General features: G+C 44.6%; 2 protein-coding genes across 4 annotated transcripts in view; one reads left to right on the forward strand and one right to left on the reverse strand.

The window, feature by feature from the left end:
- LOC144729717 (serine/threonine-protein kinase 17A-like) overlaps window positions 1-3,637 on the forward strand; it is a 33,187-nt gene extending 29,550 nt beyond the window's left edge. Inside the window, exon 7 of the mRNA XM_078610159.1 lies at window positions 562-3,637. Within this exon, the coding sequence (XP_078466285.1) occupies window positions 562-901 (340 nt within the window). The 3' untranslated portion in view covers window positions 902-3,637. The remainder of the gene's footprint in view (window positions 1-561) is intronic.
- On the reverse strand, window positions 3,402-26,365 carry COA1 (cytochrome c oxidase assembly factor 1). Of its 3 annotated transcripts, none has more exons than XM_078610180.1 (5): window positions 26,227-26,365; window positions 24,124-24,234; window positions 13,428-13,582; window positions 9,501-9,577; window positions 3,402-4,832 (listed from the first exon to the last, which is right to left on the reverse strand). In XM_078610180.1, exons 2-5 carry the CDS (start codon window positions 24,215-24,217, stop codon window positions 4,748-4,750), a joined length of 411 nt encoding a protein of 136 aa, XP_078466306.1. In that variant the 5' UTR covers window positions 24,218-24,234; window positions 26,227-26,365; the 3' UTR covers window positions 3,402-4,747. The 3 variants fall into 3 exon arrangements, with proteins under 3 accessions (XP_078466306.1, XP_078466296.1, XP_078466317.1); XM_078610170.1 differs by lacking the exon at window positions 26,227-26,365 and adding an exon at window positions 25,973-26,206; XM_078610191.1 differs by lacking the exon at window positions 26,227-26,365 and adding an exon at window positions 25,962-25,982.
- Between the last annotated feature and the right edge of the window lie 203 nt (window positions 26,366-26,568).

A 26,568-nucleotide genomic window follows, 5' to 3' on the forward strand; every position in this document is an offset into this window, starting at 1 on the left:
TGAACATACTAAGCTGCATACCGCCCCTTCCCCCACCCCCCGTGGGCTCCTGGGCCCCACGCGCTTGAGTACTCGCCCACTGGCCATCACTGCCTACATCCGTTCCACTCAATGAGCATAAACTAATAATTCAGTTTTCATTTTATTTATTTGGCATAGCCCTGTGAGCCATTCGGCTCTTGAATCGGGTGCAATCGCGCCATTCTTCTAGTGCAAGGCTATAACGAAGGAAGGCGCCACTGTGTTTCACAGACACAGCCTGGATTAGATTGACAGGGGGGGCAATGCTCCTGTATTTAATCCCGAGAACTACGAAGGTACATTTTCAAATTTGAAACCTTGACGCATGCACACGAGAACCCCCCTTACTCTGTTCGAATCGCATCGTGGGATCTTTAACATCCGCTGTGAAGCGTGCAGCGCTGTATTTGCGATTCGTAAACTTTCAATAATAAGTGCCGAATGCGCTGCTGCTGCTGCTGGGACTCATCGCGTTCCCTGGCTCTCGACGTGCCCTGCACCGCCCTGTGCCGCCTCACACGAGTTCCCGCGTGCCCGCAGGATGCGAGCCACGGCCGAGGAGAGCCTGCGCCACCCGTGGCTGCTGCCGTCGGACATCCCCCTGACGCTGCTGGGGCTGAGCCTGCACGACCCTGTCCCGCGTCCCGCCAAGCCCGGCGCGCAGCGCGACGCCACCGGCCAGGCCGGCACGACGGGCGGCGAGGTCGCGGCGGCGGCGAACGGGGAGGTCGGCGCGGCACCCGAGGCTGCGGGGGAGGCCGGGCCGGATGAGGACGCTTCCCCCTCGTTCCCTGGCGAGCAGAAGCCCATGTCGCGCTGCTGCCCTCTGGTGCAGAGCTGCCCCCTGGCCCACGACATCCAGAGAGAGATCGTGCTCTGAGGATGCCCCCCCCCCACCCGAGTTGTTCGAGGAGCGGTAACCGCTTGAGCCGAATGGCCGGTGGAGGACTGGCCCGGGCCCCGTGCGGCCCGTGAGGCCGTGGCCGGCGTTGGTACGGATTGAGGCGCAGGGCGGCGGCGTGTAGGCGGAGTTGCTGCTGCTGCGCGGTCGTCTTTGTACCCGCAAACGCCCGTCCGCACCTCGGACTCTTGGCGGGCCGAACGTCCGCTAATCCGAGCAGTGTGTGTGTGTGTGTCCGTGTCGTCACCGTTGATCGGTAGACTCCAAACGCGTTCTCTGTGCAGCAGCCGTCGGCATCAAGGGGCACAGGAAGCTTGTGACACCAGCAATATTACTTTTCACGCTTGTTATAACAGTTTCAACCGAGTTGATTTCACCGTACCTCGGGGCACTTCGAGAACACCAATGTCGGCGTTCTCTAATTCGTTATTTGGAGGTGACACTTTGCAAAGCTATTTACAGCTCTTGTTTTGCACCGTCGTGTTTTGTTAAATTTATGCCGACGTTGGTAAATAAACTCTCAGATTTTCCTGAGACTTCACGCCAGAGGTGTGGACTCGAGTCATGTGACTTGGACTCGAGTCAGACTCGAGTCATGAATTTGATGACTTGCGACTCGACTTGGACTTGCATAACAATGACTTTGTCCCACCTATGAGATGTGGACTCGAGTCATGTGACTTGGACTCGAGTCAGACTCGAGTCATGAATTTGATGACTTGCGACTCGACTTGGACTTGCATAACAATGACTTTGTCCCACCTCTGCTTCACGGCAGAATGTCATCACAGTTGTCCAAGTGTGAATGTCCCAGGTTTGCGTATCGTCAAATTAGTGGCTGTAAGCACAAGCAACGAATGCAATCCTCCACACATTCATAGAAGTAAATGCACACCTTAGCCTCAGTGAGGTCATTGTCAATTGCTATAAATGTTAAGTGACTGCAGTGAGATGTAATTAGTTATTCCATAAGAAATATACTGCACTTACCTTAGCCTTGATGTAATTACTTGTATGCCGAGCCTAAACAGTATCATCGGTTATAATGACTTCTATGGCAGATTCACGGATGAGCGGTACAAGTCGGGCCATCTAACCCCATCTTTGTACGTAGGATTTGTTTTAGGGCAATATCGAAGCGGGACTCTTGCAATGTAAGTTTTGACGTGTAATAATCAACACACCTTTGTTGATGATGCGTGCACACTGCATGGTGCGACCGCCGTTAAACCACTCCATTCACTTTAGGGGGCACGCGCACTTGAAACCCTGTATTAGAACTGCAATGTGTGGCCCTGCACAGAAATTAATAAAGCAAACAACGCTGGGCCGTGCATTGTTGGCATGTTGGCACGCAGGATAAGGCTTGAATTCAGGAAAGGGACAAATGAGTGCCTCTGATGAGTTGCAAATTGTGACCAATTCTTAAAAGACTTGAAAATGGTTGTGTGCAGTTGGATTCTTCCAGATGAGACCAGAGCTATAGGAATATGTTTTTACCCTTTCAACTGGTACAAAAACTGACACCTTTATACAAGGCATCATGTTTGCAATAACCACAACACAAGCAGTCAAAATGCAAACAAAAAGAAACTCTGATAATGATATGCACTGTCCTTGAAGTTGATTGGTCCACACCCGAGACAGCTTTTCTTAGAGCCTAGTCTGAGACCAGAGCTGTTGGTCCCTCTTCACAGCTCCGACACGGGTGCCACGGTGAGATGTTAACTACCTCGCCTGGTATACAGGAGGTCGTGGGTTCGATCCCAACCCACCCTACTCTTCCCGTGGTGGTGTGGATTTTCTCCGGGTCCTCCGGTTTCTCCCGCCACATTTAGAATCAACACGCATTTCGAGTATTTTGCTGCTGTAAATTTATATATGATAAGCCACTTCGCATTTGTGGCCAGATCACTTCTGAAAAAGAGCTACATAGCTCAGTAGGCCTAACCTGTTAATATAGAAATAGTATAGTAGTTTAGGGTTCTGCTTCTGCCACAAAACGATATCATGATTTGCTCCTTCCCACGATTTGATCGGTTGCCAACATTCAATCCAGCAATTGATATTTTCCCTCGTGGTGCATGCAGCGTCTTTAGTGGTATAAACATATCGGAATTGATATGCCCACTGCTGGATGAAGGCTTCCCCCAAACCACCGCGATCCTGAGATGCTACAATCTGGCACCCGTACTCGAGCTGAATTCATTGCCGCCATCTCCACGGTGGATGAGTCTCGGGCACGTTCCTGCCACTCCAACTGGCCATCGGCCCACTCATGCGTTCCTCTTCCTGTATCGCAGCGGAGTTACGGACATGCACCCCTCCATGCTTCTTCACGAATGTTTTTAGCTTTTGTTCCAACTTGCCGAACATAGATGCCTGCTATGACAGGAATCATAAACATGGTCATTGCTAAATGGGTGGAAATGTACGACTCTTACATAATTGACGACAGATAGGATCCATTGCATGTGCACTGGTTGTGAGCATTTATTTTTAACTGGCGAGTTGTTGCATCCCAACTATTGCAGTACAGGATCAGTTTTCCATACTCGTAAGCGCAGTCGGGTTGCAGCTCATAATGAAAGTAAAAACAAGAAAGTATATATATTTTTACATTGGTATCCACACTTTATTGCTTTTATCCAATAAATGTTTTTGTAAAGCTTTTGTTACATACTTTGATAATAAAATATTATTGTGAACTCCTGATTTTCAGCAAACGTTGTATCTTTTATTATGTAAATCAAAGCCAAGTACTGCAGCCACATTTAAGCAATCTTATTTTACCCAGGATGATGTCCTTTTCCAGGGGACTCGTAGAAGTAAACGGATATCGTGATTTTATAAATTTTTGGCATGCTTTACGTGGAATTTTAGCGACAACACCAGCACATATTCGTATCATTGATGCTTGTTTGCTCAGGACAGCCTCACCGAGTCTCAAGACTCTGCAGGAGGGTCCTGCCAGTGTCATTTTTCAGAATCGAGACGTTTTGGACAATACCGGTTACATTGTCTTTACTGCAGCCAACATTTGTCGGTTGATTCCCTTCTGCTGTGAATGAATGCGGAAGTCAAACCATCAACTCTGCACCGCGATTCAGTCGTGACTGCTGCTGAATCTTCCAGCACAGCCACCCAGCATCCGTGAACATCGCACTCCTTCAAGGCAGCATGTTGACGTGAAATTTGTACTTGTATACTTTATTTATATTCATTTATAGTGACTTGCTTACCTTTTCTCTATTTTTGGACTCCAATCATTCTTTGTATTGTTTGGTGTACCTTGCTGACCTGCCCCTATTGGGCATCTGCGAAGAAGAGCTGCATAGCTCATTGGACGACTCCTGCAGCCTAAATAAATATTCTGATTCAGACATAAGCTGCCTTTAATCAAATAAAATAAACCATTTCATCGAACAAATGTAAATGTACAGGTTTTCGGTAACTGCTTATGTATAGACTCATTGCAGAGAATGCCAATAACTAAAATCTTAGAATTTCTATTTAACAATATTGTGTTTTGCAATGTCAAGTACAAGTGGTGAGCTGCATAAAGCTCCTTCAAAGGAAATTCCTTCGAGTGCCATTCAAAGCAGTACAAGAACAAACAAAAAACATTCCTTAAAGTGTTTTAAATGCAACTTGTGGTCGCAGGACTGCAACCAACAGGCGGTCTCCCACAAGCGGTAGTCAACCATCGGCTGACGGAGAAGTGACCCCGAGCACAAGGCCCTGAGCTTGACCCCGAGCCGTGATCACCCGTCAAACTGAACCCTCCGTGCAAGCTCCCTCGACGGCATCGCTGTCACCTCCACGTCACTCCTCTGACTCCTCGGCTTTGCGCAGAATGGAGATGCAGCTGCCATTGCCCAAGCACAGCACCGCCTCCTGTATCTCCCACCTGCAAGGGCGGCACCAGACCAGGCCGTCAAGTGCCCCACACCCATCGGTGCATGCCTCTGAAGTTCACCACCCACCATCCCAACAAGACTCGCCGCCCACCATATTACCTTGCATTCTCTTTGGCCCAAAAGAGCCTTGGGAACAAGCATCCACGCAAACAAATGTGATCTCCTTGGCTATCCACACAGTCATGTACTCGCCAAGCCACGCATCTCAATTGCTCTAACTAGGCCACCCATTTATATCTGTGTCAGTCCCACCATAAAAGAAAGACACGGCAAAGACCAATATCAATTCTCAGGTTTTTTGGGTTAGATCGCGTCAATATAAATGTGTCATTAAACCCGCCACCACCCGACACAACAAATTAGTAAGATTTGTCACGTAAACAGAACATGCCAATTCGTACCAGTACAGCACACCGGTGTGTTGGAGAGTAAATCCACAATATTTACAATTTGAGTACGACGTTTCGCCTGTAATTACAGCTTGCATTATTAGGCGACAACCAGATTTGTTGAGAAATCCTCCTGCGTCGTTCTTAAATAGAGGGATGGATGTCCTCTCGTCACGTGTGAGCCCCTCGCTTGGAGCTCCACACCTCAGTCATGTCCCAGGCTCTCGTGTTTCATACATTGAGGAAAAAAAAGTACTTTCAAATTACAGTACTTTCATTGAGTGACTGCAATAGGTGCAGAGGATTTTCTCGATGAATTGTCACCAAAATGATGCATCCCCAATTGAAAAATTCACTCGATTAGCATTCACCAAACCGGCCCCCTCACTTTAGCCCCGCCCATTGTCCCTGTAGCCCCGCCTCTTATCCTTGTAGCCCCGCCCCTTGTCCCTGTAGCCCCGCCCTCCCTGGGCGTTCGAGGCCAGGGACACTGCAGTGGTGGCCACAGAGTCACGTTGAGGAGGTTGGAGCTGTCTCTCGGCTCTGCTCAATTGTTTACCTCAAAGTTGTTACGACCATATCAATTCCATACACCCAGCCATCAGATTCACCATGGAAGTCGAAAATGATGGCAAGCTACCCTTTTTGGATGTCCTAATCAAAAGGAGACCTGATGGTTCAATGAGCCACTCTGTCTACAGGAAAGCCACCCACACGGATGCTTATCTAAAACCGGATTCCCACCACCATCCATCCCAGAAGAATTCCCTCATCAAGACTCTATATCATAGAGCCCAATGCATCTCCGACCATGAACACATTTCCAGTGAACTCAAACACGTACGCCAAGCTCTTAAGGCTAATGGTTACTCCGACTACACAATCCGCAAAGCCATCACTCCAACCACCAAGAAGGATCCTGTTGAGGAGCCTTTCAAGACCATCACCTTACCCTACATTGCTGGGGTCACAAAAAAGATCTCCAAAATCCTGATTAAACACAAGATCCAGGTCCGATTCAACACAGTACATAAAATCCGTGATCTGGTACCGTCTGTAAAAGATGTGGTTCCAGACATACAGTACCCTGGTGTCTACAAACTAAGTTGCCTCTGTGGTAGCAGTTACATTGGGGAAACCAAACGACATGTCTCGGACCGCATCCGTGAACATAAAGCTGACCTGAAACACTGTAGGACAAACACCTCAGCCGTGGCAGATCACTGTTACAACTCAGTGGGCTCACATGACATTGACTTCTCCAAGACAGAGGTTCTCTGCAAGCCATCTGGCTATCATGAGAGATTCGTACATGAGGCGATCCACATTTACAAACACAGAGACAATTTTAACCGAGAAGATGGATTCTGGCTTAGCAATCACTGGAAGGACGTAATAAACCATTTTGATACACATTAGGGTGGGTAGAATAATACATAGTGTTATATTAAAAATGTATAAGGTATAGGGTGGTTTATAGCAATACAGTATGTAATTTAATGTTGGTTTTGCCTATGGAAGTATATAGTACGGTATAGACGCGTGTGATGTAAGAGAATAAAGTTTAGATGGAAGCATATTATATAATTTTTTACAACGTAGAATTTTTCATGTATTACTTACTGTTAGTAACTCAGCTTATTGTAGAGTATAGTAAGTTTACTGATGATGCTATGTAGTTTATACTTTAGTTTGTCATGCAGTTTATACTGTAGTTTTTTACGTGGTTGTTTAGTAACTACAGCTACATACTATTAACATTCCTTTCCTTTGTTAATGCTCCCCCCCTTCCCCCCCCCCTTTGATGCTGCTAATCCTGCATAATGCACGGGCATAGTATTGATTTGGAACCCCCCCCGCCCACCTCCTACGCATTTTCCATATGCTGAATTCCTCTTGATATGCAAATTATTTTGTTTAGGCGCTCTTCTTCCCACCTCCCCCCCCTCTAACCCAGCTTAAATATACGCTCCAAGCTTGGGGTGTTTCATTCTTCGCCTGAGGATGGCTGCTTGCGTTGTGGCCGAAACGTTGTGAGAATTGTTTTATTATGTTTTATTTTTATTATTTTATTACTTCCCTTCTACGTGACTTTACCGAAAGAACCAAGAAGATTGTTACGTTTCGTGGCCAAATCCTGCCGAAACGTGACGATGTGGTTGCACGAATAACATCCTCTCAGAATAACATCCTACCGCAGACATTGTGGGACCGGGATAAAATGTTGCGCTCCTGCGCAGCCGTCTGGAACGCTCTTCCTTCCGATATTAGGAAGCCACTGGAGCTATGATGCACTTTTAAATCATCTAGATTGAAAACTCGTTTCTTTAGAACTGCTTTTCGTGTTTGGTTTCTTGTCCTTTCTCCCGCACCTCCCATTAGCACGGTTGGCTACGTACGGTATGATAAAAGTTCAACATACTGTCATATTATTTGGATGGCAAAAATCTGAAATGTGGTTGTTAAATCGTGAATAACTCTTTTTGGAGAGAAAGCACAATACCGTGATGCATTCCCATTCTCCTATCAGACTGAGACGGTGGTGAGAGTCGGCGTCGAGGTTGATTTTGTGTTTTATTTTGCAGGTACGTTTAACGATTGTGCGGCTGAGCAGGGCTATTCCCAGTCCAGTCGTTACAATCTCTACTGTTTTAGGCTGTAGCCTGGGTCAGGTGGCCCACACGAGCCCGTGTTGGCGAGTGGGTTGTTTTAAATATTATTTTAGCGTGACTTTTGCCGAGGTTCTTGCAGCCAAGGTACAGTTTGGTCACAAAGGGAAACAGATTTCCGTTGCTGTGGGCTGTACATTGGGATTTACCTCCAGGGAAAGTATGCGGTAACGTACGTTTTGAGGTTAGGCGTGGGAATTTTTGGTCAAGGGAATACAAGGTGTGTGTGTGTGTGTGTGATATTGTTCATGCTTAAATTATTACATGTATTACGTTTGTGAAGGGCATCAAAGACGATCCGTTATTAATTCTTTAAATCACATTAAAGTATATGAATCGTTATATTTGCACTGTTTTTTGAGTTCACGTGCGTTTCTTTACGACCGTTACACACCTCGTTTGTTAGTCGTGCAAAATTCCTTCAGGACCCTGCTGTAGTCATTCTCTGCAATGTTCATGTCTTTGTTTTGTTGCTGCTGCTGTGCTTACGGTACCACCACGGAACTCTCTCGTGCAATAACCGGGTATCTACAGTACCTAGCTAACCGGGACCATCGTCCGTGTAACAAATACAAATTTTACAAAAACTATAAATCGATCATTACTTACTGGCTTACAGCTGTTCCGGGACCATCCACATTGGTAAGGCAAGCGGACCGGCCACTCACTAATGGCTAAGTTCTGGTCGACCCGCGACCCTTGTGACCTAGCTCGGCCGTGAGTGACACTGCATGGCCAGGTCACTCGCGGCAAGCGGGACACGCGCAGCGCAGAGCATCACGCGTCCCCCACCCTGGGCGCTCCTGGCTGGTAGAGCAGTAGCAACCCCATAAACATTGAACGCCCGGGCCAACGTTGGTTCAACGTTGGTTCCAACCATATGCGCCAACGTTGGCCCAACGTTGCATGTTTACCGAGGGAGAGCGATCACGGCGTTGACGTATGGATATGTATGGGGAGTCATGTCACAGGGACTTCACTGGAGCACTCTATTGAACTGCCCGGGTCACGGCCTAGGTATGTAGATTCTAAATAAGTGTCTTCCTATTGCTATAAGCAGAGATTCCTTTCTCTTTGGCCTTCATCCAGACATGAATCTCACAAACATAGCCGCCCAGCCATAGTTTAGCACTCCATGGTTGAACCTAATCGGCCACACAACTCACTCTTGAGATAGTCATAAGGAGTCACCACGGAAGATGCTGACTGCCATACCACAGCAAGGCACAGCAAGGTCCACAAATGCCAAATTGAGTCGGGCATGGTAGCACAAACATGTGATCAAAGACTATGGAAGGAAGGGCCGGTGGATCACATGGATTTATGAAACTCCCACACCCATTGGGCTGTTAAGATGGCCAGGGTATTGCAGCGCAGCAAGTGGGTTCCTGAACCCATCAGTGTGTTATGCGTTCGCACGCACGGGTTTTCTCCGGACACTGCTTTCCCGCCATAAACAAAACGCCGTATTAATTACGAAAATAATTGGTCAGACATCCCAAAGCATTCCCGAAAAACACGGATGCAAGGTCTGGTCCGTGGCACCGCGGTTGGAGATCACGTGGATGGGGATCGCGTGGATGTGGTCAAGTTGCATCACCTCTCTTTGGGCTCCGTTCGGGATGAGCTGCTCCTCAGGAAGCCGCGGGCGTGCTGCCCAGACACGGGGATCGCAAGCTGTGCCACACAGAATCAGAAGGACCATAATCTTTATTTGTACTGCAGGAGGAATCCGATGAGCTATTAAGCTATTTTTTCACAGATGTCCATAAACAAGCGGCACACAGCCTCTTCAACAACAGCAACGTACTGAACACCACAGTATGAAATAATTTTCGAAGAAAAGGATAAGATAATGAGGGCAATGACAATTGGATGCATTGAATATATATATTTTGTGCATACGAGGAATTGTCACAAATTATGAGAAGATGCGAAATAAGTTGCCAGGCCAGCCCATTAAATTAGAACGTTCCATTCTTGTTTCCTTTGTGCCCCACTGCACCCCTCTCCCCCTACGTGCAGAATCTTCACTTTAACAATATTATTCATAATGAAGGTTTTTGGGTTAGATCGCGTAAATATGAATGGATTAACCCATCTGGTAATATGTACTGCATATTTTCAGATTAACATATCCATTATAATTGCCGTGATTACAATGAACCCCACTCTGACCTTTGTACCTGACTCCATAACCTTGCTCATCACCTTGCTCTATTTTAGACCGGAAGCAGGAAGACTTTTTCAGAATTCTGGAAAATCGCCTGATGAAGCTGATTGTAATCACCAGCGAAAGGTCGTACTCAAATTGTAAACATCGTGGGTGTACTCGCCATCGAACAGAAGTGCTGAAGTAATAGCTAATTGCCACGTTTTGTTCACGTGCCAAAGCTTACTAATTGGCTGTATCGGGTGGTGGTGGGTTAACGACACATTTATATTTACGTGATCTAACCCAAAAACGTTTACTTTGAAGAATATTCACTCTTTGATCCTGTGAACCACGCTCCTTCGTTGCCTTACCTCTCTTGAGCCTGATCCTACTTGAATTGTTTTTCTCAATTTCATTCCAATTGTGCTATCGGCATCACGTCACGAGGTTGAGGATCTATTCTAAGAGCAGTGCACTTGTGTGTCAATGGACGCCTGTGAAAACCATTATTCGTGGGGCTTCTCTTGAAAAATTATTCACCGACCCGCACTGACCAGCGTGGTGAAGTATGGTCAAACAACCCCGCTCCCAACATGGCTTGTGGAGGCTTTCGCCTAGCAGTGAATTAAAGAGCTGCTAATACACTTTTATTTTTTGACATTATACCTGTACCGGGAAAGGTCACGTACAAAATTCCCTTTTATACACATGCAATATTGTATTCAAACCTTTGTGGACTTCAGGAAAGATCCAAAAAAAAAAAATGGATTTCACAACATGTTTTCATTAACCTCCGTGTGCTAAGAGAAACTTACGGTAAGCAATGCTGTCTGGACTCCAGCCTGTGCTTTCAAAAATAAGAATATTGCCAACAGGGATATGTGCCTTTGGCAGAGGAAACGCATAAACCCAAATAATCCACAGGTATTTCGTTTTCACGAAAAGAGTGTAGCGGATTGCAAGCATATGTGCGATGCGCCTGCAACCACACCTGGCACTGGTGTGAACCATCACCCGGTTGCCTGGTTATGCAGCTGCACTTTAACCAATAACTCATTGTGAAGTGTGGGTCGACTTTATCCCCATGCTACGCAGGGATGTGTGTAAAGCAACCAATATTGAGTTGAGCGATTAGGGATTTGTGCTGTCAAAGTCGTAGAACCAGATTTGTGTGCTCACAAAGGTTGTTTGTGCTGCTGCACCCTCTTAAGCAGTTGATTATAAGTGATTTTCGTTCATATACCCTTTCTAAAACTTACGTAATGATATACATGCCGATTGTGCCATTGGCACCAAAGCACGGAAATGTTGTTACAGACAGCACTGTCTCAAATCGCTACGCCAGACTCATTGGAATGGCCCTTCAAAAGGCAAGTTTCAAATCTGTGCAGGTACTTCACTGTGCCTATGGTGCAATATTTGTCCAAGCATCCAGTTGGGAGGCAAAGTGCGCAACTCGCAATCGGAACGTCGCGAGTGCACGGTACGACCGACTCATTCCGTCCGTCTTTCTGGGGTCAACAAAAATGAACAACACTGTGTGGGGAGGCCAACAGTGATTCTTCTCTCTCGGTAGACTTGGCCCCCGCTATGGGAGTGTTATTTCCACCACGCTGGCTCAGGGACACCGACGTAAATCAGCAACCGCTCCACGCTCATTCGAGCGGGGAGACACGTATTAACCTGATAATTTATTTGAGCGTTTTAACTCTCAAAACAGCACGAGACTAGATGAAGTGCAAAGCAAACTATCATTGTCCAGGCGTGAGTGAACTGGCTGCCACCATGAGCTCAAAGTGCGAGAGAACCTTCATTCTATAACCGGTGAAAGCACACAATTTCAATCACGTTAAATTCCGGTTCACAATAGATGATTGGGTTGGGCCGTGTAACGATCCGACCAAATTTGTGTGAAGACCCTCCATCACCCGACAAGTGCTGAACAAGTTGAAGAACAATTCTCACAACCAATCCATGCGAGCCACCCAGTCTTGATGTTTAACACCGCCCCGTCTATATATGACGGGCCTCCGATTGTTATCCATTCCGAAATTTAGAACTCATATTGTGTTAAGGGCCTTCTCAATTATGGCCCCCTAAATTCTAGAATTAATTGGTCACTAATCTCAGTATTCTGACCCTATCATCTGTGTCTGCATTGAAGACATTGCTTTGTGAGTCCTACTGCGACACTTGTGAATGGCATTGGTAAAAACATTTGTGACTGGGACTTGGGAATGACATTTTTGGAAATACTTAACTTAACAAACAAATGCCAGATAAAAGGGTAAAAATCTATTACTATATCTTGCTACTGGCAAAGGAGGTCTCATAATGTAAATGCTTACCCTGAGCTTTCAATACTCTGATGGTGCGTTGTCTTTGAGTTGTGCGCCTTTTGGCGTCATCTGGTCCAATACCATGTAAGACTGGGCTCTAAGAAAATCTGTCTCGGGTGTGGACCAATCAATTTCAAGGACAGTGCATACATTATCAGAGTTGTCTTTTTTGTTTGCATTCCGATCTCAGGTATTGTGGTCAATGCAAACATGACTCCTTGTAAAAAAGGTGTCAGTTTTGTTGCCAGATAAAAGGGTAAAAATCTATTACTACTACCAAATGCAATTCTAATTCGTGATGTTTTTAATGCCACGTTAAACGTGATTCCTCTCACTTGTGTCACGAATAATTTTATATTGGATTACTCGCTGGCTTTCAATTGTACGGAGTTCCTGTTGTTTATTGGTCATTTATTACATTTCCCTGCTTTTGTTCAATGCAACCGCAGAAAACCCTGTCTTCCCATATAACCTGATTGCTACAGTGTCAACCATTTTGGCTGGGTCGCCATTGTATGTATGTTGAACTTCTTTCACACCGTACGTAGCCAACTGTGCTAATCGGAGGTGTGGGGGAAGGACAACAAACTAGAGGCAGTTGTAAAGAAATTAGTTTTCAATCTCGATTTAAAAGTGCATAGCTACAGTGGCTTGCTGATGTCGGAAGGAAAAGCATTCCAGACGGCCACAGAAACACATCTGAAAGCACGTGATGCACTGACCATCTTCATTCTATGGTAAGGCAAAAGGCGCTGCGAGGATGACCGGAGTTCACGTTATGGTTTATGCTCCTTGACGAGATGAGCACGGTATCACAAGGTAGTGTGATTCACAAGGTGAATCGCAATGTATTTACCCAAGGTATTAACAATACCTTGTGGTATTAACAATACCTTGTGAATCACAATACCTTGCCATTGAAAAAAAGCTTCTTAGCTCAAGAAGCCTTACTACAATTAAACCGACCATCCGACTGTATTTTCCCACCGCGACCGACCACGCTGTGTGTTCCCCCGGTGTGCCTGGCTGGTACTTTGGCAGAGAAGGCGTCCACGTGGTTGTTGGTCGTGTCGCGGAGGTGCAGGAGATGTGTCCGCAAGGGTGGTGCGCCCAGCGCAGTCATGCTCTCCGTGTGCTCCTCCAGCGCCCGCACGGATTGCTGGTAAAACTCAGATCCCTGGAACCTCTCTGCCAAAATACGCAGCAAACACAGCAGCCCAGTGACATTACATACGTAATTGGTGTCGCCAGAGTGACGCGGATTACGCACCCCTTTACTCGCTTGACATCAAAGGCAGCATGCCATTGGTAATGTGGTCACCGTGTTATTATGCTAAGACCATTACGTTTTGACTTAAAACTTTAGTTTTCTCTCCGCCTGATGAAGACCGCTTGTGTTGCGATCGAAACGTCGTGGGTTTTTTTGCTTGTATAATTTTCAATTTATTATTTGTATTTTTACTTTCTTTTATTTTCTATCTACGTGACTTTACCGAAGGAACCAAGAATATGAAGACCATTACGATTCCCTATCTCTTTATGCTAAATTAACCTAGCTAACTGCAGTCACATAATTTAAAGTGAGTTCCAGCCTTGTTGGCTGATGGGACAGTGTTCAAAGTGCTGAATGTGTAAAAGGAACGTTTGTTGTTATTCATTTTAATATATTCGGGCTACAGCATTCTGGACATTACATACTGGAGGTGATTAACTGAGGGAATGATTGCCCACATTGGACTTCACCAGTAATTTTCATCCGATCTTAAAAGCTCAGCACTATTTTTAAGCCTGGCTTGTACTGCTACTCGGATGGGAGACTATGGACATTTTCTGGTGTTGCAGGCTCAGGCTACAGGTGGACACGATATGGCAGTACAGCAATGGATTCTTGAATCCATGCTCAGTTTGTTAGTGTCACCCCCTCACGTGCATGGGTTTGTGCAGATACCCTGGTTTACTGCCATATGCCACTCGTTAAAAAGGATCTGGACAAACATTGCAATGCTCGTCTTTTCTGAAAACATTGCCTCGTGACTCAGTGACGATTCCATGGGCATATAAAGGGCATTGCTATTCATCTGGGACCTTTTAAGCTCACAACACATGGGAAGTTATTTTGGAAACTATCAAGCCAGTGTCAGGATCACCAACTCAATCCTCTGATTAACAAGTAGGCTTTGCGACCAATATTATCCATAATACGGTTTTTTTGGGTTAGATCGTGTAAATATGTGTTGTTAAACCCACCACCACCCGGCACAGCCAATTAGTAGGTTTGTCACATGAACAGAATATGCCAATTCGTTACTGGTACAGCAGCACACCAGTGTGTTGGAGAGTAAATCAATGCTGTAATAAAAGCGAATCGCTGTTCACTTAGCCACTACGCTTACGTAAATGCCTCAGCACAAACGAGGCCATTTCCACAACAATGATAATGACCGCCACTTCAAGTGCGCACTCCTGAACAGTGCTGGGCAGATAATAACACTGCTATAGGAACATAGTGTACCATGGCCCAGGCAGAATCAAGGCCAGATGAGTGGAATCTGGGGAATAAACATAACGCACGCGGTCGCCAAATTCACAACAATGCGGAGCTTACTGCAAACTTGGGAAACCACTAAACCAAAAAATCCACAGCTTTGGAATTTGAGAACCACAAAGTTGAGAACCACAAAATTTTGGACAAGCCCGACTTGAAAAACTCATGAATTTAAGGCTCTGAAAACGGTGGCTCTTTGGTTGTTTCAGAGCATTGAGCCTAAGTGGTCGAAATGTCCGGTTTAAATCGCAGCCTTCCATCCAATAAAAATATAACCTCGATGTGCACAAAGTTTTAAGGTCTCATCCCAATAACAAACTGCTCAAAAACATTGTTAAATATTGATTTAGCATTTATGTCGGTACATGAATTTTGTTTGCTCATACATATATTGAGCCAAACTTTTCAGCTTTCATTAAATTCTTCAACTACACCCTGTAGTCCATTTCCATTTGTTGTAATGATCACCGTGTCATCAGTAAGCCAGAGGTGGTTCATATCTTCTCTATTTATATTTACGCCGTCATTTCGACAATCTAAACTTTGGAAAGTATCCTCGAATGTCACTGTGAATAAATGTAGCAAAAGCGTAGCTCCTTGTCTGACTCTGATTCAACGTTTGGTTAACTTCTTAATGCCGTCTCAGTGTAGCTTTTGCATCCTTAAAATAGATTGTATTATTTAAAGTACAATATATTATTTAGGAATTGGTGTGCGAGCGCTTGGATAATAACATCAATCTCCGTCGAGTTAAATGCCTTTTCCTAATCGACAAAGGCTAAGCATAATTGCGTGAACGTTCCCTAAACAAATAAAGATATTTCAGCATCAAAGCGATGGAATAAAAAGACAAGTAATGACGGGTCGGGTACTTTTGAAAACCCGATCATGTTAAGCAACAAACGAATGTACCTTTTTAAAATAATTTTGGGATACCACCTCCTCTGACTTATGGAATGTAAACATGGACACTGATAATTAAAATGGAACAAATGGCTGAAAAGTGTGCAAAGAAGCACGGGAGAGGCGTATGCTTGTAATTATATTAAGGGGCAGACAGAGGTGGGGTAGCGGGCCCTATTTCCCTTCATTATTTGCCTTTCACGCGGTTCCACCCCGCCGGAATGGATGTCCGCGGAATTTTTGTATCCTGTTGCTGGAACTTTTCGGTGTGGTATGTTGGGCTCGCATTTTTGTGGTAATACATAAAAAAAACAGGCAAACAGAGGAACACATGGATCAGAGAATTTGCAAAAGTTGTCGACATCATGTTGATTAAGAAAAGTCAGTGGGTTTGGGCGATGATATGAATATAGTTTATTTGTGTAAAGCCCATTTCTGAGGAATAATTTATCAGGCTTTCGGCTAAATAATTTACCAATATATAGTGATTGTTTCCAGGCCCATATATAATAATAATTGAAACATTAGGCGCCTTTCAGAATCTCTCAAGGTGCCACATGTCAGTCGTACGTTGATGTTAATTCTGGCTCATTCCACAACAAGTTCTAGCGTTAAATTGTATTTGTTTAACCAGTTCAGAGCTCAAGAGTGGTCGTAGTCACCAAAATGGAAAAGCAAAACAAACTATATTAGAGTACAGCATTGAAGCATAAAGAGCAACAACAACCGTGTCACGTGACAATTACAATATTTAGCAAAACATTAATCAATGTGAAAATCATAAATTTCCCTGTAGCTAAGAGTGACTTGGGCAGATAAATAAATTAAAAGACTGATCATAGTACAATTACAATGAAGTTGCATAAACATTCAACAGAAATAACGTAACGAGTATATTAATGTGTGCAGAGACACAGGTATATGTCAAATGCAAGTAAAGTTATAAGTAATTGACAGCTGAGAATCAAGTTGTGACTTAGATGGAAGAGTAACCAAGGACATTTTTGAAGTAATGGAATTCCTGGTATTTGAGGCATTAGGAGAAAACGAGTGAGAAGCAGGTGAGTGTCACGTTCTTGCTCCAATGCACTTCGGTGCTGTGCGGTGTCTAAGACTTCACGGTGAGGCTTCCCTCAGTCGGATGGTGGGCAAGAAATTACACCCTCTTCTCACCCCACTGAGTAAAACCCACATGCTGGAACAATGGGCTAAATTTGTTAACGACAAGATAAACCCGTTAAAAACCCAAAACATTTAAACACCCCAAAACATGCACTGTCGGTACAATAAGCTCTCCGACCTTAAGTGTCACGAAAAACCACCAGTTCCTGCACAACTGAATTTTGAAATGATATCTTAAGTCACAACCAAAAACGTAAGCAAATATGACTCACTAACCTATAGCAGCGAGACAAAAAGAGACCAGTTTCATCATTATTACGACTTATCAGCATAGTATCATCACCAATGCTCAGGTCACAAAGGCGACTATTGACAGTTGTATTACATCATGCATGCTTTGAAACGTAACCGAATAGCGCATTTCATTGTTTCTGCAGAATTAAATGTACAAATATACACAGTTTGCGATTTTGAAAAGTAAATGTGTAATAATGGCACACGTATAAGGCTCTCTTGTTCAGCGAGGGCCTTCCCTGATCAGGCTCGCCCAGCACATGGATCAGGAACCTCGCACGTGGGAAAGAAGCTCCGAGTAAATCACAGTCGCGTCAAAGAGTCTCCACATTCAGACAACCCCTGGCTGGGTGGTGTACGGGTGCTGGAAATTCAATATCAGTTTCTTTATTTAACCGCATGAATGATAATTCTGATTTTCTTCTTCTTCTAGATTTACCAAGAGCTGTTAATTTAGATATGGGCAATTTTAAACGTTTGTATTTGAGTTTAAGACACCGGCGAGAAATGTCACGCATTGTGAATATTTCACAAAATCGTCTTTTCAGTGTTCAATTTACACTCGCAGCAAGCCTCGTCAATTCTTGGACATTTTTAATGACTAAAGAAATAAAACCTGCCCTGATATCGAGCTCATCCGTCCGCCCGGCACACAGTGGTTTGAGTGTTGTTTCTGTTGAAGTGCGAGGGATGTAGAAATACCCCACAGCTGTGATTCAGCTTTCTAATAAATGTCACGTGTGATGAGACTTTACCACATGGCTGTTGTTGATGGATTCCTGATAAGACTGCCAAACCACAGAGCGCGAGTTCAATTTTTGGCCCAATGGGAAACAAAATATAATGTTTAAAGACAGCACAATTTTTTACGCTGAACAGGAAATCGATATTGAAAACACTTTTGTTATTGTTATGGATAAAGGATATCTATTGGCACACAGAGATGTTTGGTTATTTTCTGGAAACAGCGTGTGCCACATAATAGTTAGACATTTTTTAATCCATAGTTACACTTATAAACATGAAGGAATCCTCACCAAGAGTATGATCTCTCAGAATGAATTGGAACAGTTTATTTTGTTTATTTATCAGGGGCCTGATTCATGAACTGAGTAGAATGTGGCCCAGTGGAAAGTTCCACAGACTCTATTATGTTCAAGTCTAGAGGGAATGTTATCACCATTCTGCCAAACAAAATTGGCAGAAGCCATATCCATTCCAAAAATAAGTAATATAAAAAAAACTTTTTGAAAAACACGCTTTAATGAAATGTACCGTACGAGTAATGGCAGAACTCCTCGACTCCAGGAAGTGGCCTCGAAGCTTGCCATAACGTAAGGGACAGTGGACAATTAGACCCAAGCCGAAATATAACATATAAAAAAGAATGTTTACAAATATTTTATTTTCATTTTTTATAATAGAATATAGTATTGTCATGAGTATGACATAAGTATACCAAGTTTGCAGTCGATACCACATTGGGAAGTAGGTTAAAATTGAGTTACAAGATTTGAGGATACAACAACAGAGTGAGTTAAATGAAAGCGTGTAAAAAAAACCAGCAGCCAATCAGGGCAAGGAGATTCCACCTAATTGGAATGAAGGTACCATCGGTAGCCAAATCTGTCAATACTACTGATGACACCACACTTCAACATCAGCTTCTTCCTTCTCACTCAACTGTTGAACAGGCAGCACCTGGCCTCCAAGGCTTGCTCTTATAGTATCTTACCATACCATGTGGCTCTAGGTCTTCCCCTTACTCACTGACCTCTTGAAAAGATGGGTGAACCAACACTACCAACGATTGCTCAAGCTCTGCGACCCTCTATACATACGAATATTTTTTCAGCCAATGAGTGTTTATACACAACAGAATATCGGAGTACCAGAGAACATCCACTTGTGTGTTGGGGGAAACGCCCTATCCCTTTACAGATGGGGATCAATCCACTTGACGTAATACCATCTCCTGACGAGCCAGGGTGCGGTGACCTCGACACCCAGTTGGAGTTTCACAACATTTGTGTGAACCACCAACCTTTGTCTCCACAGTGCTGGATTACAGGCGTGTGGCACCACCACCACCCAGTTGTGCTTTTTCTGCTCCTTTTCCAGCCCAGTGTAATAGACTTTCACTGTGTTCTGTCACAGCTTAATGCACTGTCTGTGGCATGGGATCTCAGCTTGATAGAAGGTGATAAACATACACACCACAACACACACGAACGTATTTAAACACCTGCAGCTCTTACACACAATCCGCTTCAAACCGCAAGGGAACACATCATTCATCAAAATCCTCACATTTTCACATTACTGTAAACATTTATTTTTCCTACAGAATTTGCGCCATTTTCATGAATTATCAGCATCTTATTATTTGGTTTATTCGGTTAAGTCACGTGACTTAACCGAAAGAACCAAATAATAATTCCTGCAGTCACGAAAGTTCTAAAATTAATATCAGCATCTTGTTTAAACCATAAAGCAATGCAATTTGGTGAAGCCGGTGAATCTTTAAAGTGAGTCTGTTTCTCTCATTTACAGGTAAAGCCCCCACTGCAAAATGACGAGCTTGTAAAAAATGTAAGCAGTCAGATCCTTTCCAGCAACACAGCTATACTATTTACACGTTTTTACATCTTTTTATCATACCAGGTAAGGCCCACTGAGTTATACAGTCTTCGTTCAGAAGCGACCTGACCACAAATGATAGCTCAATGAAATGGCTCATCACGTGGAAATGTATAGCAGCCAAATACTCTAAACACACGTTTCTAAAAAAGGAGGACCCAGAAAAAATTCACGCGACCACGGGGAGAACATGCAAACTCCAATTGTATAGGCGTCAGGCTCAGGATGGAACCCACGACCTGCCGTATACCAGGCGAAGTAGTCAACATCTCGCCACCGTGGCAGCACAATAACTATATATTTAATTTAAACCTCTTCATCCATTCATTCCCCTACCCATGTCAGGGGGCTCGGTCTACTAGACTGACAGTTTTGTTTCATTCACACGGTCTTTAACCACAGGTCCGAAACACGAATCTTCTTCCTGCTTCTTCCCTTGCACTGCTTGACTTTGGAATTACATCACAAGTTATTGCAATTTTGGTCAGTTAAAAAAAGCACCCTATTAACACCTATCCATTGTACCTCATATAGTGCTGTTTTACTGGCCACTTTGGCCCTGTGTCCAGCACCCATGTTAAAGTAAAACGTTACTAAAAGCAAGCAGATAAGGGCTGCACCATGAGACATGCACACACGTGTCTCAAGGCTGCTGGACACGTTCCACAAAAGTGACAATCAGGTGTACAAACATCACCCTAGAGCTCTCTTTGCTGTTTGTTGGACATCGCTGTTGTAACCTCAACTCTACAATGACAGACACACAGAAATGCCTGCATGGCCTAGCATGGCATGTTTACTTACCTAGTCACCCTCTGTTATGCACTTCTTTCTGTTGTATGCCATTTATATATTCTCTCCCTGTTCTGCTGGGTTTTCTGGTTTCCTTCCATTGCTAAAAATCAAACAAAGGCATTGTTGTTGGCCAAACGTCTCAATGTAGGACCCCTCCTGAAAAAAAGTATTCAGATTGAGCATGCCTTTCCTGGTTAAATAAGGAATGAGTATTCTTATTATTTTGAATACTCTTAATACAAAAGCCTATTAAGACAAAGAATACAGCTCTTTTTTACATGAGCAAGGACTCGTGGCCAACACTGGTACCAGGATGTAAACAGTAAGTTACAGTTACGCAACTTTATAATTAAAATATAATTAAGTTTCAATACATATCTTGTGTCTGTCAAGAAGAACATGGTTAGAGAAAATAAACTTGTCAACTACTTGACACTGAAAGTCAAACACCATCATCACCATATCATCGCCTGTCAGCAAATGTCTTGAGGCACAGTGTGTTCTTTTTAATCGTCGTTTTATTTGATTTTTACGTCTTCAATACCTGCATTATTCTCAAAAACAAACAAACCATATAAAGTTAGCTTAGCTAAACCTAATTATGAACCACGCCTTGCCAACGTTGATGCACGTTCCAGTTTTTATTTGGCCAATGTATTATGTGAAAAGTGAGGGCCTTTCACTTTAAGAAAAAAAATGTCCTCTGCCATTGGAGCCAACTGTGGAAACCATGAATTGATTACAGAAATACATTTCTGTTGTAGGTATATATGTTGGACTTCTTTCTCACCTTACGTAGCGTATCGTGCTAATCGAAGGAGTTATAATGACATTGATAGCTATTTGTCAATCTCCTGCTGGATGAAGGCCATCCTATTTCGGTCATGGTTTTTTTGTATCATACTTTATTACCACGCTGGTCAGTGCAGCTTGGCCTTCCGTGTTGGGGTTGATGCTACAAGTAGTTCAGATATCACTCGCCACTGATTTTAGTCGTGGGCGGGATTTTGACTGAGATAACTGGGTTGATAGCCAGGCATACAACTCTTGCACCACAGCTCCCCCATTCGAGTTTTTGTTTTTATGGATCATGAGTAGTTTATTAGAAAATCAATCCTATAATTTGCAATTCTTTGAGATAAAAGGTTGCATGTTAGAGCTGGATGAAAACTCAAGATATTGAGAATTATGGATATCCATTATTGGATCTCTACACAGATTAGAGGGATCTCACTGTGTATGTCCTTGCATATGCCTAAAATCCAGCACTTGAGATTTGTGAAATTCACAAACACAAGAGGCTGGGAGGTTTGTGAACCCTTCTATGGGTTTTTCCTGGGTTCTTCGGTTTCCTTACACATGCTACACTTGGCTACAATTCATGATGTAGGGCCTCCCTTAAAAGTCTTAATTAAGCCTCACTTCGGCTTTCTAAGATACAGAACATTTTATTAGAATATAAAATATCGTACCAAACGGTCGAGAATCACGCAACAAACACAAACTACAAGAGGCTTGTCAGAAATCTGAGATGGCATATATCTGCAAATGGCTCTATTAAGAGGTGTCCATGTGGATTAGGACATAGATTAATTGCTTTATTAAAATGGTTAAGCCTTAAACCTGCTGAATGTGATCATTCATGACACCAGCAGTCTGATTCATGCGGAGTTTTTTTCACACTTTTTCGTGGAATCCCTTAATTGTCGAAAATGTATGCAAAAGCAATTCCACTAAATTTGAGACAGTTTTTGCCCCAATTCGTGACGTGGATGGGGTGGAGCCCCATTCCACAAAATATTCTGCAGCAAATCGGAAGGCAGCGAAGTGTCACTGGCAATCGGAACTCTACGAACTAACGTCAGCACATATAAGAATTGGTTTTATCCTTTATGGAAATAAAACAGGTGTTAAGATGTTAAAACACCAAACAGAAACCTTTTGCAAGGAATCATGTCTGCATTAACCACCCATACTTGTGTTGATCATGCAAACAAAAACATTTCAAACGGTCAGTCAAGAGGACGAGGAGCGTTGAGCCTAGACTTGTACAGGGGCTGGGAGTTGTCAGCAATTATAAACCAAATCTAAACTAAAACAAATTAATGTTACCATGTAAGGCCCACTGAACGATATAGCTCTTTCAGAAGCGACCTGGCCACAAATGATAGCTCAACGAAGTGGCTTATCATGTGGATATTTATAGTAACCAACCACTATAAAGGCATGTTTCTAAATGTGGACGAAATAACCAAAGGAACCATAGAATCCACGCAACCATGGGGAGAACACGCAAACCCCAAATATACAGGAATCAGGGTCGGGATAGAACCCACGACCTCCTGTATACCAGGCGAGGTAGTTAGCATATCACCACTGCAGCACCCCTCCATACAGTCCCACAGTCTGCATTTCCACAGAGGAAGATATTTGTAATTTACCTACAAAGTTGCACAACGTATCCAGGTGGGAATGGTAAAGGTAGAACGAGCTCTTACGAGTGATTTACTGCAACAAACCGTTTGTGTGCCTTGAGAACACAAGAGTAAATTTGTCAGCAAAAGCAAACTTGGTCATATAATGAGTAGTAATATGACTCATTTTGTAATCAATTGTGTAATAATAAAATTAACTTCGGTCAGTGAAACCAACTGGGTGCTCTGACCCATGAACCAATCGGCTACCTCATCATTTGAACTCCCTTAATGGAACTTTTCAAAACTTCTGAGGCTGTTTTCCACCAACACATAAATTAGGCCGTACATGTTAACTCTGCCCTTCATTTTTCTCCGAGGTCAATAAAATGTGTTCCACTGCGTGGAGGCTGTTCTATAAAGTTTCCCCTGTCGTAAGAATGTGGCCTCTTTATCAATGACTCGGGGTTGTAACCGTGACTTAACCACTGTCCCACGCTTACATGAGCGGGAAACCGCTGTGACATTTACTTTTTTGACATGCCCAAAAAGTTTTGTATAATTCTAACCTGGCCAAAAAAAAGCTTTTTTAAATTAGTAACTTAATTGATAGCTCAAGCATGAATGTTGGATTAATTTTAAGCTTTTAATAAACATTTTTTTAAACATTATATCTATTGGATTGAGGTGCGTTTTAGATAAGCGATTGGGCTGAAATAATTATATCTCTCAACACGAGTGGGAACCTGGCAGTCCAGTAAAATATAAATTGCCGACCTGCTCTCTCTCCTCTGTTTAATTTATGGTAAATATAACGAACAATCTTTCCACTCTAAAATTTCAGCATGTGTTCACGTGTGTGCGTACGTGCAAGTGCGTATGCCATGTAATTGTGAGTGTACGTCTCTGCGTGTGTCACGCGTATCTCCACGACACCAATGACTGACACGTGTGCTTAGGTGTGCTGCGGTGTGATTTGGCATGGCGAGACATGATGAGCCACGGCTGCGACGTACTTTGCAGGAGGTAGTACATGAGGCTGCCACCTCCAGTTGTCATGACTCCCCAGAACACGGCGAGCTGCCGAAGGGCACGCAGCGAAACAGGCATGGCTGCGGACACGCCACCTGCACAGGGAACCGACGACAGAGAAGTCTGTAAACCGGAATGCCAAGCTACAAGCTGCCTGTCTGTTATTAGGATAAAAAATACGTGGCAAATGCCCACAGGCAATGCATGCAGTGCACAGTACACGCACAGCCCTTACTGTCAATCCACTGCTGGATGAGGGCCTGCCCACGCCGGGCAGGTCAAGGGGATTATTTTTATGGTGAAAAAGGAGTTTATCATATTTATTTGACCATGCTGGTCATTTAGGGGGTTTGATAGGGTAGGTATAACATTGTACAATGGAAGCATATTTGATGACATTTTATACGTGCATAGCAAATGTAATGAAAAAGAATACCGACATGTAAATTCCAGTTTTAACTTTAGACACATTTTGCATTTAAGGCAGGGACACACAGTAATACATAATATCCCTAAGTAGTCAAATAGATTTGAATACATGCAGTATCTAAAAGTGCAACATACATGTGCACAGCTGTCCAGTACAGTATGTCACCTCTGCAAACGTCATCATGAACCGTACTCTATCCACTGCTGGATGAAGGTCTCGGCAAAGCCGTTGCCATCCTTCACGATGGTGCCAATGTAGTCACCTCCTCTCCTATCACCCATCTCAAATTCCCCAATCTTCATGAAAACCGGAGCATGGGTGTGCAAGATCACCTCGCGACAAGCCACGCCACCACTAGACAATCTCACATCATCCCAAAATCCGATAGCCATCGCAATTGGAAACATTAACTACATCTACATTTATGGGTAAAGATTAGTATGTCGGCGACCAGTTATTGAATGTTAAACAATGACATACATTGTGAAGTCACTGAAAAGTTTTTGTGTACCCATTGCATTCCGAATTTGAAATCCCTTTATAAATAGGCTCTCAAGATTGACCCCAGCTTGTCGCCAGCTGTATGTTGATTAACTGTACTGCATATCCTCAGATTAACATGCTCCATTGTAATGTACATGATTACATTAACCTCCATCATCTTCGCGCCTGTTATGCTCACAGTGATGGCATCACCTTTACTCCTCCGAAACAGGAAGACGTCTTCACAATTGTGGCAAATCGCCTGATGAAGCTAGCTGTAATCATCAACGAAACGTCGTACTCGAATTGTAAACGTTGTGGGTGTAGCCTCCGACACACTGATGTAGTAACTCATTGGCCACGTTCTGTTTACGTGACAAACCTTACTCGTTGGCTGTGTCGGGTGGTGGCGGGTTTAACGACACAACTCTATTTACGCGATCTAACCCCTTTATTATTGATTAAATCGGTCACTAAATCCTTTAACTTCGTGTTAAACAGCTGTCGTCTTTGGTATTACGGCGCCCCCTCGTGGACACGAAGCTCCACGATCTCTCCTCCACACTTCCCCCACCACCACCGCCTGCCCCCCACGCCGCCCGACGTGAGGCTGCGCAGGCGACGCGGCCAGGCAAGGACGGGGGGCTGGGGGAGGCCTGGTGCGGAGACGTGCCCGCGGGGTGTCTGAGACGCGGCCTCGCGGCCCCACGAGGCCCCACGGGGCCCACGGTCACCACCGGCGGTGGTGGTGGACGAGGCCTCGCGGTCTCTGGCCCAGTGAGACTGGCAAGCGCGTCAACCCAGACGCTTCCCCACCACCAGCACCACCGGCACCGGGCTGCCGTGGCCGGTGATGCGACCACGCCAGGCCGCCTTTGTCTCCCCACATTGCTGATGTCTACAACGCACCGAGTGCTCACTTGAAAGTCGACCGAGACGGTGATGTGGAGGCCCTGGGAAGGGGGGGGGGGGGTCGTACTCGGGTGCCCCGGGGGTTGATATCGAGCGCGGTGCGCTAACCACTGCGCCACCGCTCCCCACCACCCATTCACTCACACAGGAGACGAGTGCGCTAACCACTGCGCCACCGCTCCCCATACAGAGGAGACGTCCACCACAAAAAACATCCACCACAAACATCCACCACAAACATCCACAACAACCCCGCGCTGACCTCTCAGCTGACGACGCCGCGACCTTGTGGGAGTGTGGAGGGGAGCGGTGGCGCAGTGGTTAGCGCACTCGTCTCCTGTGTGAGTGGGAGGGTGGTGGGGAGCGGTGGCGCAGTGGTTAGCGCACTCGTCTCCTGTGTGTGAGTGAATGGGTGGTGGGGAGCGGTGGCGCAGTGGTTAGCGCACTCGTCTCTTGTGTGTGCGAGTGGGTGGTGGGGAGCGGTGGCGCAGTGGTTAGCGCACTCGTCTCATGTGTGAGTGAATGGGTGGTGGGGAGCGGTGGCGCAGTGGTTAGCGCACTCGTCTCGTGTGTGCGAGTGGGTGGTGAGGAGCGGTGGCGCAGT

The sequence above is a fragment of the Lampetra planeri genome, chromosome 2, assembly GCF_965212315.1.
Source record: "Lampetra planeri chromosome 2, kcLamPlan1.2.h2, whole genome shotgun sequence".
NCBI classification, from domain to species: Eukaryota; Metazoa; Chordata; class Hyperoartia; order Petromyzontiformes; family Petromyzontidae; genus Lampetra; species Lampetra planeri.

What these genes read in the sequence shown, in the direction of transcription:
- COA1 (XM_078610170.1), bottom strand. Translation starts at nt 26,192, where the DNA reads ATGTTTGTGGTGGATGTTTTTTGTGGTGGACGTCTCCTCTGTATGGGG. An exon ending in CATGTACTACCTCCTGCAAA is followed by an intron (nt 13,583 to 24,123) that starts GTACGTCGCAGC and finishes GTATTTTGGCAG; the next exon opens with AGAGGTTCCAGGGATCTGAG. An exon ending in CGAACGGAGCCCAAAGAGAG is followed by an intron (nt 4,833 to 9,500) that starts GTGATGCAACTT and finishes CCGCCCTTGCAG; the next exon opens with GTGGGAGATACAGGAGGCGG.